This window comes from Conger conger, chromosome 6, assembly GCF_963514075.1.
Source record: "Conger conger chromosome 6, fConCon1.1, whole genome shotgun sequence".
Classification (NCBI taxonomy): Eukaryota; Metazoa; Chordata; class Actinopteri; order Anguilliformes; family Congridae; genus Conger; species Conger conger.
Window position 1 is genome coordinate 1,502,433 of NC_083765.1, and position 15,000 is coordinate 1,517,432.

The following is a 15,000-nucleotide window of genomic DNA, read 5'->3' on the forward strand; positions in this document are numbered from 1 at the left end:
CACAACTCCCCTCTGCTAGGACACAAACACTGCTGTTAGCCTGTGTTCACAACCCCCACCCTCCTCGAGCACACAAACAACACTGTTAGCACAGTCACACCCCCTGCCCTTCCCTAACACACAAACGCATCTGTAAGCACGCTAGCACAGGCACAAACACTGCCGTCCACTCAAACACAAATGCTGTTGTTGGTTAAGGTAAATGACTGGGACACGCAAGGTTGGTGGTTCTAATCCCGGTGTAGCCACAACAAGATCCGCACAGCCGTTGGGCCCTTGACCAAGGCCCTTAACCCTGCATTGCTCCAGGGGAGGATTGTCTCCTGCTTTGTCTAATCAACTGTACGTCGCTCTGGATAAGAGCGTCTGCCAAAATGCCAATAATGTAATGTAAAAGCACATTAGCACAGTGACAACCACCACACTCTGCTAGCTAGCACACAAATACCGTCATTAGCACGTTAACACAGTCACAAATATTACCCTCTGCTAGCACAGAAACACCACTGTTAGCACAGTCAAAACTGCTGCCCTCTATTAGCACAGAAACACAGCCATTAGCACAGTCACAAACACTGCAGACAGAGACTGTTAGCACAGAGGGGGTTAGTATAGCAGCAGTATTTAGTACAGTAGTAGTAAAATTAGGACTGAGCGGTGCAGTAACACACTCACCTCGTGGGAAGATGCCGGGGTCCATGAAGGTGGCCATGCAGAAGTTTGCCAGGACGAAGAGGAAGACCACGCCGTTGTACACAGGAACGGCCACAGAGAACCGGTCTGCCAGCCACGGACACCTGAGAGGGGGGAGAGAGGGAGAGAGAGAGAGAGAGAGAGAGAGAGAGAGAAAGAGAGGAGGGGGGAGGGAGAGAGAGAGAGAGAGAGAGAGAGAGAGAGAGAGAGAGAGAGAGAGAGAGAGAGAGGGAGGGAGAGAGAGAGGAGGGGTGAGTGTGAGACAGTGAGAGAGATAGGGGGAGAGTGAGAGAGACAAGAGAGACAAGAGTCTGTCAGAGGTTGGTAACTGCATTACAGCACATTTATATACAGATAGATATGTGTTAATATGGTCATTTCCGGTTTAAGCAGTAAAGCGTGGCTGCGTGTACGTGTGTAAATATGGTAATTTCATGGTTAAGCAGTAAAGCGTGGTGCGTGTACGTGTGTAAATACGGTAATGTTCGGTTAAGCAGTAAAGCGTGGTGCGTGTACGTGTGTAATACGGTAATGTTCGGTTAAGCAGTAAAGCGTGGTGCGTGTACGTGTGTAAATCCGGTAATGTTCGGTTAAGCAGTAGAAGCGTGGTGCGTGTACGTGTGTAAATACGGTAATGTTCGGTTAAGCAGTAAAGCGTGGTGTGTGTACGTGTGTAAATACGGTAATGTTCGGTTAAGCAGTAAAGCGTGGTGAGTGTACGTGTGTAAATACGGTAATGTTCGGTTAAGCCAGTAAAGTGTGGTGCGTGTACGTGTGTAAATACGGTAATGTTCGGTTAAGCAGTAAAGCGTGGCGCGTGTACGTGTGTAAATACGGTAATGTTCGGTTAAGCAGTAAAGCGTGGTGCGTGTACGTGTGTAAATACGGTAATGTTCGGTTAAGCAGTAAAGCGTGGTGCGTGTACGTGTGTAAATACGGTAATGTTCAGTTAAGCAGTAAAGCGTGGTGCGTGTACGTGTGTAAATACGGTAATGTTCGGTTAAGCAGTAAAGCGTGGTGCGTGTACGTGTGTAAATACGGTAATGTTCGGTTAAGCAGTAAAGTGTGGTGCGTGTACGTGTGTAAATACGGTAATGTTCGGTTAAGCAGTAAAGCGTGGTGCGTGTACGTGTGTAAATACGGTAATGTTCGGTTAAGCAGTAAAGCGTGGTGCGTGTACGTGTGTAAATACGGTAATGTGACTCACGTGAAGCAGAAGAAGAGCGTTGTGGAGCCCACGAGGAAGGCTGTCGCCGCGGAGACAGGGACATACCGGCTGGGCCTGAGGGGGCGGGGCGAGGAGGAGGGGGGAGAGGAGGCGGGGCCTCCACTCTTACTGACGCCCGGCATCACCGGGGGAGGGGGGAGAGGGTAGGGGTGAGGGGGGTAGGGGAGCTTTTTTGGAAGATTTAACAGTAAGAGAGGATGAGGAGGGTCAGAGAGAGAGGAAGGGCGCGCGAGCTCTCCTTCGCAGCGCAGGGAGGCAGGATGAGAGGAGAGACATAACGGGGAGAGGGGGATGGAGAAGGGGAGAGGGGGATGGAGAGAGGGGGAGGGAGAGAGGGGGAAGAGGGGAAAAGAGACAGATGGGAAGGACAGGGATGCACTATCTAAAGCCTAAGTCCGTGACAGCAGACGGATTTGTTTTTGCGTTTGTAATCAGTGACCCCTGTTCCTTTAAGGGGTTTTGCTCCCAGAAATTTGAGCTTTGACCTTTGACCTTCTGAGCCAAGCGAGCTGAGGGGTGGGGTCTAATGAGATCCGACACACCAGGAAGCCATTCCCACTTGTGCATCCGATACGGGATACGGATATTAATACATCTGCAGGATCTGCAGTTCAGACACAAACAGCCCGCTGTCTAACCTGCCCCTTTAAAAACCATCAACACTGAGAGAAACGGCTGCAAATTAAAAAGTAACATTTGCAATATGGCTCTTACATCAAATATATTTGGTGTGAAACAGGTTTGCAAAAAAGTTCAATTGAACAAAATGTATTTGCATGATTTTGTAATAAATAAGAATGGTGCAAGATTGCAGAAGATGTTTGGTATAGGAGGAGTCTCATAATTCTGGGGGGTCACCCAGTTAAAACATGGCGCCTATACCCTGCTGATTACTAGGTCAGATTTTACATACACACTCAAACCGCCCTCGTCCCGTTAAACACCGATCAGCACCCACTCCTGTTCACTGTCTATCACACTAACCCTCATTTTAAAACTGTCAGAGGTCAGAGGTCAAACCAGTCCAATTCTGAAACACATCTTGGAGTAAAGTCCCCAAAACCAAGATATCGAGATGATGAGATTTTGTTAAGAGAAACACAATGTTTTGGGAAATAGGAGATTGTCTTCTTTGGAATTAAGAGATGTTTGGAAAGGAGAGATTTGGTTTCAGACTGAATACTTCAGATATTGCAGTTTACTAATAGAGAGAGAGGGGGAGAGAGAGAGAGAGTTTCTCCGATCAGAGAATGAGCAGCATGAACACAGGCTGTGTGTGTTCAGCGGTATGGTTTAGCACTTCAGTGTATTCTCACAGCTGCCAACATTCCCAGCCATTCCGTAAACGTAGGAGGAAAGATCCTGTGCTCCTCTGCACAAAACCTGAAGTCCGCAGCCCGACTCCGGTGCAACACTGTGGTCAGACACGCTCACCGGCTGAACTCTGACCTCTGACCTCCGGAGCAGGGGAGAAGACCGTTTGAGCAGCAGTCATGGAAACAGACGGGAGGTCACTCTCGCCCCTCAGGAGAGGACACGCCGGGTTTGCTTCTTGGACTGAGCGTTCCCGCGGGATTCTCTCTGTCATCGACGGACTTCAGACCCAATCCAGGAACGGCCGGAAACCACCCAGCTGATCCTCTCTCAGACAGGAGAAACCACCCAGGTGATCAGGCCAGGGAAACCGTTGGACGAATCCAAGGAGAAGTGAATCCAGCAGATTGTGCAGGACCACACACCTCCAGACTTGAGCTGCAGGAAATCCTGGCTCCTACAGAGAGAGAGAGGAGAATGAAGGATCATACTTCAAAATTGTCCAAAGTGGCATAAGCTATAAAGTATTCAATCAATGTGCAAATTGGTGACTAAAGAACAGAGTTCTTCACACCAAAAACGGGGAGAGAGGCAGGGCTGCAGTCTGAGTCCAACACTGTTCAGCATTTACATGAATGAGTTAGTGGTGCAGTTGGAACCCCATGTCCTACATGACATAAGTAAAATTCTTACTCTATGCAGATGCCCCGGTTCTGCGGTCACACGCTGATGGGCTACAGCAGAACCTAGCTTTGGTGGAGGTTCTGTCAGAACTGGGCCCTGACTAAACTTAAAAAAGACAAAAACAATGATCTTCCAGAAGAAAGCCAGATGTCAGGAAAATAGGTTCCTGTTGTTTCTAGGCAACACCGCCCTAGAACACACCCTAAATTATACTACTTATATGTCAGACAATTACAGCACCAGAGAGCTTTAGCAGTGAATGCTTTAAAAGAAAAAGCTCGAAGAGCACTCTATGTTATAAAAATAAAACCTAAAATAAATGTTAAATGGATTAAAATCTGATGATAGATCTTCGACAGTGTTATTCAGCGCATTGCACTGTATGGAAGTGACATATGGGGTCTGCTCAGCCAGCAGAACTATCCTACATGGCACAAGCATCCAGTAGAGACCCAGCATGGAGAATTGTGTAGAAATGTCCAACAAGTACAAAGGAAAATACCAAATAAGGCATGCAGGGCAGAATTAGGCAATTATCCGATTAATATCCGTTAATGATTCATATCCAAAAAAGTGCATTACTATTCTGGATGCACTTAAATCCACGCCCTAAGGACACACAGGTGCGTCATTGGCTCAGGCAGTAAGAGCAGTCGTCTCATTGGCTCAGGCGGTAAGAGCAGTCGTCTCATTGGCTCAGGCGGTAAGAGCAGTCGTCTGGCAATCAGAGGGTCACCGGTCCGCCGGTTCGATCCCCACCCTGGGTGTGTCGAAGTGTCCCTGAGCAAGACACCAAACCCCCAAATGCTCCTGATGGGCTGTTTGGTGCCTTGCATGGCAGCCAATCACTGTCGGTGTGTGTGAATGGGTGAGTGAGAAGCATGAGTTGTACAGCTTTGGATAAAGGCGCTATATATTATTATTATATATATTATTATATTATATACACTGTTGTTATATAAATGCAGGCATTTACCATTTAAGGCAATGAAAGCCCACGAGCTCAGTCATGATGAGTCCCCTCAGCCAGCTGGTAATGAAGCTGACTGACCCATTAACCCAACTGACACAAGACACACAAACCTCAGACCAGCTTCACACCAGCACTGCTTACCAACAAATCAAACCCAGTTATGAAACACGCTGGGATATTGGGATGATATAACCAAAACACTAACCAAGCACTTCATTAGGAACATTTTTACTTTATTACACCTATTTATTCACGCAATTATCTAAATCGGCCAATCATGTGGCAGCAGTGCAACGCATATCATCATGTAGATACGGGTCAGGAGCTTTAGTTAATGTTCACATCAACCAAACAGAATGGGGAAAAAATTAAATCGAAGTGACTGTGGAATGATTGTTGTTGGCAGACAGGGTGGTTATCTCAGAAACTGCTAATCTCCTGGGATTTTCACACACACTAGTCTCTAGAGTTTGGTACAATAAAAGAATATCCAGTGAACAGCAGTTCTGCAGACAGAAACGCCGTGTTAATGAGACGTCAGAGGAGAATGGCCAGACTGGTCAAAGCTGACAGGAAGGTGACAGTAACGCAAATAACCACACATTACAACAGTGGTGTGCAGAAGAGCATCTCTGAATACACAACGCATCATAACTAAGTGGATAGGCTACAGCAGTAGAAGTCTAATAAATACCTAATAATACTTAATAAAGTGCATATTTTCCTGTCTCAGATACAAAGCAGAGGCCTCACCTACACAATCAAGTACAGGCTCGGCGACCACACACTAGCAACTGAAAAAGGTAGACACCGACATACATGGTTACCAAAAGAGCGACGTACAATGCAGCCTGTAATGTATGTATTTGGACAGTGGGATAATTTCTGTTCTTTTCTGTCTGTACACCAGCAGTAAGGATTTGGCATTAAAAAATGAAATGATGTTAAAACTGCCACCCACTTTTAATTTGAGGGTATTTGCATCCATATGGGATAATTCCTGTTGGATCCCATTCTATATAGTCCCACCATTTTTGGGGACCAAAAGTAATTGGTCTGTTGGCTTCTCAGCAGTTTCTGATTAGTCAGGTGTATTAAATCACTTCCATGGTGCAAGTATAAGAACAGTTGCAATATATACTCCAGATTCTAGGCTTTTGATTGCCTTTGGAGTAGGTTATTGGTTTTTGTTAACACGAGGACCAGAGTTGTGTCGATCAAGGAAGTCATTGGAGGCATTTGATTGAACTGGAGCACATAAGATGATTCTCTACACTTCAGAATTACATTTACATTTTAGTTTGGCAGAAGCTTTTAATCCAAAGCGACTTACAAGTACATAGGTTCTTCCAAAAGTTAAAGCATCACATCCATAACTAGTAAAATACACATGAAGTGCTGTTCTAAACATAGTCATCATAAGTGCAATTATAAAACGGGTTAGACAAGAGGGATAGGGATATCGGAAAGGGGGGGGGGGGTGATGGCACAAGCTGGGAGACCGGCTAGGAGGGAGTTGCAGTAATCCAGGTGGGAAATGATGAGCGCCTGGACTAGGAGCTGGGTGGTCACCATCAGGAGAAGACGGATACGATATACGATGTATATTGTAGAGAAAGAACCTGCAGTTATCAAGAGTCACCCCAAGATTCTTTGCTGTATGGGAGGAGGAAACTACAAAGTCCTCAACAGTCAGTGAGAGGTCGATTGTCGGAGAGGACTTAGCAGGGATGTAGAGAGTTTTGGCAAGGTTAAGCTTCAGGTGGTAGGAAGTCATCCACACAGAGATATCAGCCAAGCAGGCAGAGATCTGTGTGGTGATTTGGGTGTCGGGGGGGAAGGAAATGAAGAGTTGGGTGTCATCGGCGTAAGAGTGGTAAGAAAAGCCATGGGAAGAGATAACAGAACCAAGAGACATGGTGTATAGAGAAAAGAGGAGAGGACCAAGAACTGAGCCCTGCGGGACTCCAGCTTGTAGGGGGTGAGGTTCAGAGACTGAGCCCCTCCAAGTCACCTGGTAGGAGTGACCAGAGAGGTAGGAGGAAAACCATGCAAGTGCAGACCCTGTGACACCCATCCCAGACAGCGATGAGAGCAGAATCTCATGGTTGACTGTATCAAAGGCAGCCAACAGGTCGAGGAAGATGAGGACAGAGGAGAGGGATTTGGCTTTAGCAGAGTGGAGTGCCTCAGTGACCGCGAGCAGGGCGTGGCGTGGCCACTCTTGAGGCCGGACTGGTTGGGGTCATGGAGATTGTTCTGGATAAGATAAGTGGACATTTGGAGCAGACCGCCCGTTCCAGAGTTTTAGCGAGACAGGGAAGAAGAGAGACAGGCCGGTGGTTGTTCAGAGCAGAGGGGTCAAGAGTAGGTTTTTTGAGCAGGGGAGTGACTCTGGCCCTCTTCAGGGAAGAGGACATGGTGCCAGAAGAGAGGGAGGTGTTGATGAGAGGAGAGAAAAGGGAGAATGTCATTAGATATAGATTGTGGAAGGGGAGAGGGGATAGGGTCAAGAGGACAGGTGGTCGGGCGGTGGAATGTGAGGAATTAATCCTGCGGCCACTAGCAGCAGTTACATTATCAATCAACAAACAAACAAACGAGCCAGAACCTGTGGCAGTCAAACATGCCCAAACTATAACATCCCCACCACCATGTTCACAGATGATAGGGGGTGCTTTGGTTCTTGGGCAGTTCCTTTTAGCCTCTTGCCATCACTCTGATGATACAAGTCAATCTCGGTCAAACCAGTCCACATGGCCTTTTTCCAGACCTCTGCAGGCTTCTTAAGGTACTACTTCAGAATCAGAATCAGGACCAGATACTGAGGTTCTTATACCTGCGCTAAGAAAGCGATTGTATACACCCGACTAATCAGAAACAGCTGAGAAACGAATTATCCAATTACCTTTAGTCTCATAAAATAGGGGTACTACTAGATGTAGAAAGGGATGCAGTTCCGCCAAAGATGTGGATATACACTGAAATTAAAGGTGGCAGTCTACAATTTAACCTCATATTCATGGTTTCATTTCAAATCCAATCTGCTGGAGTACAGAGCCAAAAGAACAGATACAGTCCAAATACTTATACTGCACTGCGTATGCGGTCACTGTAAATGGTAAATGTATATAGCCCTTGAATGAGGGACCATGTCTCCCTGCAGGAGAGTGAATGAGGGGCCATGTCTCCCTGCAGGAGAGTGAATGAGGGCCCATGTCTCCCTGCAGGAGAGTGAATGAGGGCCCATGTCTCCCCGCAGGAGAGTGAATGAGGGGCCATGTCTCCCCGCAGGAGAGTGAATGAGGGCCCATGTCTCCCTGCAGGAGAGTGAATGAGGGCCCATGTCTCCCTGCAGGAGAGTGAATGAGGGCCCACGTCTCCCTGCAGGAGAGTGAATGAGGGGCCATGTCTCCCTGCAGGAGAGTGAATGAGGGACCATGTCTCCCTGCAGGAGAGTGAATGAGGGCCCGTGTCTCCCTGCAGGAGAGTGAATGAGGGCCCGTGTCTCCCTGCAGGAGAGTGAATGAGGGCCCATGTCTCCCTGCAGGAGAGTGAATGAGGGCCCGTGTCTCCCTGCAGGAGAGTGAATGAGGGCCCATGTCTCCCTGCAGGAGAGTGAATGAGGGCCCATGTGTCCCTGCAGGAGAGTGAATGAGGGCCCATGTCTCCCTGCAGGAGAGTGAATGAGGGACCATGTCTCCCTGCAGGAGAGTGAATGAGGGCCCATGTCTCCCTGCAGGAGAGTGAATGAGGGCCCATGTCTCCCTGCAGGAGAGTGAATGAGGGCCCATGTCTCCCTGCAGGAGAGTGAATGAGGGCCCATGTCTCCCCGCAGGAGAGTGAATGAGGGGCCATGTCTCCCCGCAGGAGAGTGAATGAGGGCCCATGTCTCCCCGCAGGAGAGTGAATGAGGGGCCATGTCTCCCCGCAGGAGAGTGAATGAGGGCCCATGTCTCCCTGCAGGAGAGTGAATGAGGGCCCATGTCTCCCTGCAGGAGAGTGAATGAGGGCCCATGTCTCCCCGCAGGAGAGTGAATGAGGGCCCATGTGGCCCTGCAGCCCTGACCGCCGCCCGTTTCGCCCCCTCGCAGTCCTCCAGTGGAGGACCTGAGCGAGGCCCTGCCACCGCACTTTCCAGAGCAGCTCTGACTCTGACTCGTCCAAACAAGTCGCTCGTTTGTCGACTTCCGCAAGCCATCTGCTTCTGTGCCTGTGTGTGCGTGTGTGTGTGTGTGTGTGCGTGTATCTGAGCCAGTGTGTGTGTGTGTGTGTGTGTGTGTCTGAGCCAGTGTGTGTGTGTGTGTGTGTGTGTGTGTGTGTCTGAGCCAGTGTGTGTGTGTGTGTGTGTGTGTGTGTCTGAGCCAGTGTGTGTGCGCGTGTGTGTGTGTGTGTGTGTGTATCTGAGCCAGTGTGTGTGCGCGTGTGTGTGTGTGTGTGTGTGTGTGTGTGTGTGTGTATCTGAGCCAGTGTGTGTGTGTGTGTGTGTGTGTCTGAGCCAGTGTGTGTGCGTGTGTGTGTGTGTGTGTGTGTGTGTGTATCTGAGCCAGTGTGTGTGTGTGTGTGTGTGTGTCTGAGCCAGTGTGTGTGTGTGTGTGTGTGTGTGTGTGTGTCTGAGCCAGTGTGTGTGCGTGTGTGTGTGTGTGTGTGTGTGTGTGTGTGTGTGTGTATCTGAGCCAGTGTGTGTGCGTGTGTGTGTGTGTGTATCTGAGCCAGTGTGTGTGCGTGTGCGCACATGTGCAGAGCACGTTCAGTCATGCCCAGGCCACACCCCCACAGCAGTGCAGAGGGGGAAAACACCACTGGTGCTCCGCCATTTTGTTTAAACAAACAAAAACAAAGTACATCTGATACGTCCCTGTGCCTGAGGGAGCCCAGCCCAAACTGGAATCACAGACATGCCTCCCTGCTGCTAGAGTCAGCATGCGTCACACAGAACAACTTTATCAGCAACGTCTCTGCTGGAGAGGGGCACGGGCAAGAGTGTGTGAGAGAGAGAGTGAGAGAGTTACTATTTGGTCTCCTTTATTGCACAGAACAAAAAAGGAAAGAAAATAATCTAAATATTCACATATAAAAAGCATTACAAAATTATCCCCTTATCCCAAAAAGGAAAATGAAACCACCGAAAGGAAAACCCATCAACCAAACACTGGAACACAATCACAAATCAATAATGCACACGGGACAGGAAGTGGCTGACTGACGTTATTGCAGCGAAAGCAGGCGCAAGTACAGGGGTGCCATGGTGTTTGGAAACCTTATGAAATAAATGAAGTAATCATTTAAAAAATGTGTTGTGTACTCGGGTACCATTTGCCTAATTTTACATTTTGTCAAAACATTTGTAACCATGCAGTGCGACAAACATAGAAGAAATCAGGAAGGGGGAAAATGCTTTTTCACGGCACAGTACAATGTTCACAGAAGCAAGACCCCAGTCCGCTTGGTCCTCACTGCGGTGGAACAGATCCAACCCCGTCTGGATTGCTACCACTACTGCAGAGCTATGCGCTAACAGCTAAGTGCTAAGAGCTAAGAGCTAAGAGCTAAGTGCTAAGAGCTAAGAGCTAAGTGCTAAGAGCTAAGTGCTAAGAGCTAGGAGCTAACTGCTAAGAGCTAACAGCTAACAGTTAAGCACTATGCTCAAACACTGCACTAATGCCCCTCTGCATCCTGCAGCCAGGAAGGACACTGTTCAGTGATGACAACTCATGACTTAAAAAAAAAGCATAAATGTCAAATAGAAATTAGTTTGACTGAGGAAATTGTGTGACCTGTGGCACACAGGAAGCTGGATGCTCAGGGCGAGCAGCCTGCTGCTCACAGTGGCATGATGGGCCGTACTGGAGTGCAAACGGAAAGGCTGAAATCACACCATTGGAGCAGGTGGTCTATGATGACGATGGGCACTTAAGCTGCACAGTCTAGCACTTTCCATCCAAGTGCTTCTCAAGGTTTTGACATTAAACTTGAGGCCACACACACACACACACACACACACACACACACACACACACACACACACACACACACACACACACACACACACACACACACACACACACACACACACACACACACACACACACACACACACACACACACACACACACACACACAATGGAGGAAGCAGGAAAAGCCCCTGAAGTACTCAATCAATGCGATCCTCGCTCGTAAGCTCCTTAGCTGGACGGCCTAGCCCGGCTGACTCCATCAACGTTCACTCCTCAGGGTCCCACCGCTGCCAGGCAACACCAGTATCCCACAATGCACCAGGGTTCATTTACACCACTTAAAAATGTGATAAATCAGCCACAGAACGACTTTACAAATGGTAATCTTGAGAAAGGTGGATGAATTACTACCTTATACACTACTGACTTGGCTACACACACCTGGACCTGAGCTACATTTAACAGTTAAGAGCTAACTGCTAACAGCTCAATGCTAAGCACTAACTGCTAAGAGATAACCACAATTCAATGCTAACCACAAACATCTAACCACTGACAGCTCAATGTGGCAAAGTACTAAGAGCTAAGTGCTAACAGCTACATGTGTCCTCAGCTTTAACAGCTAACCACTCCAATAACCCTTTGCATCCTACAGCTGCTCTGCCTGCTCCATAACTGCTGTACAGGAGTTTTCCTGCAAATAGAAATGTTCTGATAACCTGAGAAAATCAAAGATAGAGAGAAACTGGACAGTATAGGCTGTACAGGTATCAACCAAAACCCTGCTGTACGACCATGACCCAAAACCCTGCTGTACGACCATGACCCAAAACCCTGCTCTACGGGCATCAACCCAAAACCCTGCTGTACAGGAATCAACCCAAAACCCTGCTGTACAGAAATCAACCCAAAACCCTGCTGTACAGAAATCAACCCAAAACCCTGCTGTACAGGAATCAACCCAAAACCCTGCTGTACAGGAATCAACCCAAAACCCTGCTGTACAGGAATCAACCCAAAACCCTGCTGTATAGGAATCAACCCAAAACCCTGCTGTACAGGAATCAACCCAAAACCCTGCTGTACAGGAATCAACCCAAAATCCTGCTGTACAGGAATCAACCCAAAACCCTGCTGTACGACCATGACCCAAAACCCTGCTCTACGGGCATCAACCCAAAACCCTGCTGTACAGGAATCAACCCAAAACCCTGCTGTACAGGAATCAACCCAAAACCCTGCTGTATGACCATGACCCAAAACCCTGCTGTATGACCATGACCCAAAACCCTGGTCTACGGGCATCAACCCAAAACCCTGCTGTACAGGAATCAACCCAAAACCCTGCTGTATGACCATGACCCAAAACCCTGCTGTATGACCATGACCCAAAACCCTGCTGTACGGGCATCAACCCATGCACTTGCAGCACAGCAGGCACCTTATGTTTACAAACAAAATGTCACTGAGCCGCACAGGAGATGAGCGTATTTATGAACATCTTTTTCCCCACACTGCAAAACCTTTCATTCCTAAAAACGTTCTCCTTTCCAAGGCTGTATGGCCCGTTGCAGCCAGAGTGGCCCAGAGTGGCCCAGAGTGGCCCAGAGCGGTCCAGAGCGGCCCCACGGCCCAGAGTGGCCCAGAGTGGCCCAGAGCGGTCCAGAGCGGCCCCACGGCCCAGAGTGGCCCAGAGCGGCCCAGAGTGGCCCAGAGCGGCCCCACGGCCCAGAGTGGCCCAGAGCGGTCCAGAGCGGCCCCACGGCCCAGAGCGGCCCAGAGCGGCCCAGAGCGGCCCAGAGCGGCCCAGAGCGGTCCAGAGCGGCCCCACGGCCCAGAGCGGTCCAGAGCGGCCCAGAGTGGCCCAGAGCGGCCCAGAGCGGCCCCACGGCCCAGAGCGGCCCAGAGCGGCCCAGAGCGGCCCAGAGCGGCCCCACGGTCCAGAGCGGCCCCACGGCCCAGAGCGGCCCCACGGCCCAGAGCGGCCCAGAGCGGCCCCACGGCCCAGAGCGGCCCAGAGCAGCCCAGAGCGGCCCAGAGCGGCCCAGAGCGGCCCAGAGCAGCCCAGAGCGGTCCAGAGCAGCCCAGAGCAGCCCAGAGCAGCCCAGGGAGGAAGTGCACGGCGCCAGCAGGGCGGCAGCCACAGGGAGGCGCACTAACGGCCCATTAGCACACAGCCCGGGGCTCATCTCCGGCCCAGCCGGGCGACACCAGCAGCTGCTTCCCACGCACAACTCTCTCACCACAGACATCTCTAAAGACAACAGCAGGTAAATGTGATCACAGACTGGGGGTGTGGTCTGAAAGTAAGCCAAGACTCATTCCAGAAGGTTCAGTACACGGACGGAAAACACGCCATTCGCTGCCATCCTTCTGTTGACCTTTAACCTTTGAGATCAGGCGTTTTTACTCTGCTCCTACCCTATGACATCAGCTGAATGTGAAATGCCAAATTGGTCCTGCCAGGACAGATGTGAATTCTACATACAAAATGGGCCCTACACACATATTTACAAAGGTGTGGCCCTCAAAAAAAAAACACATTTTGTGCCACGACGCGTTTTTCATTGCGACACCTGGCAAACCTTAAATGACTCTACTGGTAAAAGGAAAAGTGTAGTATGAAGCTTACATTTTCAGGAGTTCTATATCTCATAGGGTCAGACACACTCATGTCTACCAACACACAGAGAAAGATAAAAAACCACAGAGGTGCAGCCTCCCGGAGCTGGCATGGGCAGTTTGAGCAGACGCGCTCAGGAACGCCCGCAGGACCGATGGATCCCAAACGCTCCACCACGTGCACCCAGACCGGGGTAGCCATCAGGCAGTGGACAGATCGTGCTGCTCACACATCACAGTGCAGCAGGGCAGAGTTCAGAGAACGAGGGGCAGCCTGTAGCCCAGTGGCTAAGGTACATGACTGGGGCAGCCTGTAGCCCAGTGGCTAAGGTACATGACTGGGGCAGCCTGTAGCCTAGTAGCTAAGGTACATGACTGGGGCAGCCTGTAGCCCAGTGGCTAAGGTACATGACTGGGGCAGCCTGTTGTCTAGTGGCTAAGGTACATGACTGGGGCAGCCTGTAGCCTAGTGGCTGAGGCACATGACTGGGGCAGCCTGTAGCCTAGTGGCTAAGGTACATGACTGGGGCAGCCTGTAGCCTAGTGGCTAAGGTACATGACTGGGGCAGCCTGCAGCCTAGTGGCTAAGGTACATGACTGGGGCAGCCTGTAGCCTCGTGGCGAAGGTACATGACTGGGGCAGCCTGTAGCCTAGTGGCTAAGGTACATGACTGGGGCAGCATGTAGCCTAGTGGCTAAGGTACATGACTGGGGCAGCATGTAGCCTAGTGGCTAAGGTACATGACTGGGAGCCAGAAGGTTGGTGGTTCAAGCCACGGTATAGCCATGATAAGATGCGCACAGCTGTTGGGCCCTCAAGCAAGGCCCTTAACCCCACATTGCTCCAGGGGAGATTGTCCCCTTCCTAGTCTAATCAACGGTAAGTCACTTTGGCTAAAAGCATCAGCTAAAGAACAAATATTTTTTATTATAACAACTCTGGCTAGAGAAGGAAGACATGCAGTGGTCTCCAACCCTGGTCCTGAGAGCTACAGGGTCTACCGGTTTTCGCCGTTACTCTGCACTTAATTAATCAATTAGAGCAGATGATTACACAGCTAACTCGCCTCACCTGGTTACCTGGGTCGCAGCAGGGTGCTGATTTTAAGGTGAAAACAAAAACCAGCAGACCCAGTAGCTCTCCGGGACCAGGGTTGGTGACCTCTGCGCTAAAGGAACAGACACCAGCGCAGAGGGCTGAACTACACTCCCTACAGACACCAGCCTACACTTCCCAGCATGCAGCTACTGACAGTGGCCTACACTTCCCAGCATGCAGCTACAGACATCACCATACACTTCCCAACATTCAACTGGATAATTCAGCACAGGACCCAGGACAGGCAGGCCAGCATGAGAGCAAGGCCCCGCACTTCTTCAACAGTTTCAACAACAACAAGCACATCACTGTCCAATGAGCCCTCTGCTCACGGGAACCGTGCCACCATGAGCAGTGTGGGAACTGCAGTAGAGTACACAATGTCACCTGCCTCCAGGGCATAACACACTTAACCAAAGAGAAACCAAGT

General features: G+C 49.8%; 1 protein-coding gene across 1 annotated transcript in view; it reads right to left on the minus strand.

The window, feature by feature from the left end:
• Window positions 1-15,000, minus strand: part of LOC133130230 (palmitoyltransferase ZDHHC5-A-like) — a 36,549-nt gene that overhangs the window by 19,515 nt on the left and 2,034 nt on the right. The window contains 2 exon segments of the mRNA XM_061244639.1: window positions 676-797; window positions 1,901-3,692. Coding sequence (XP_061100623.1) covers window positions 676-797; window positions 1,901-2,043 — 265 coding nt within the window. The 5' untranslated portion in view covers window positions 2,044-3,692.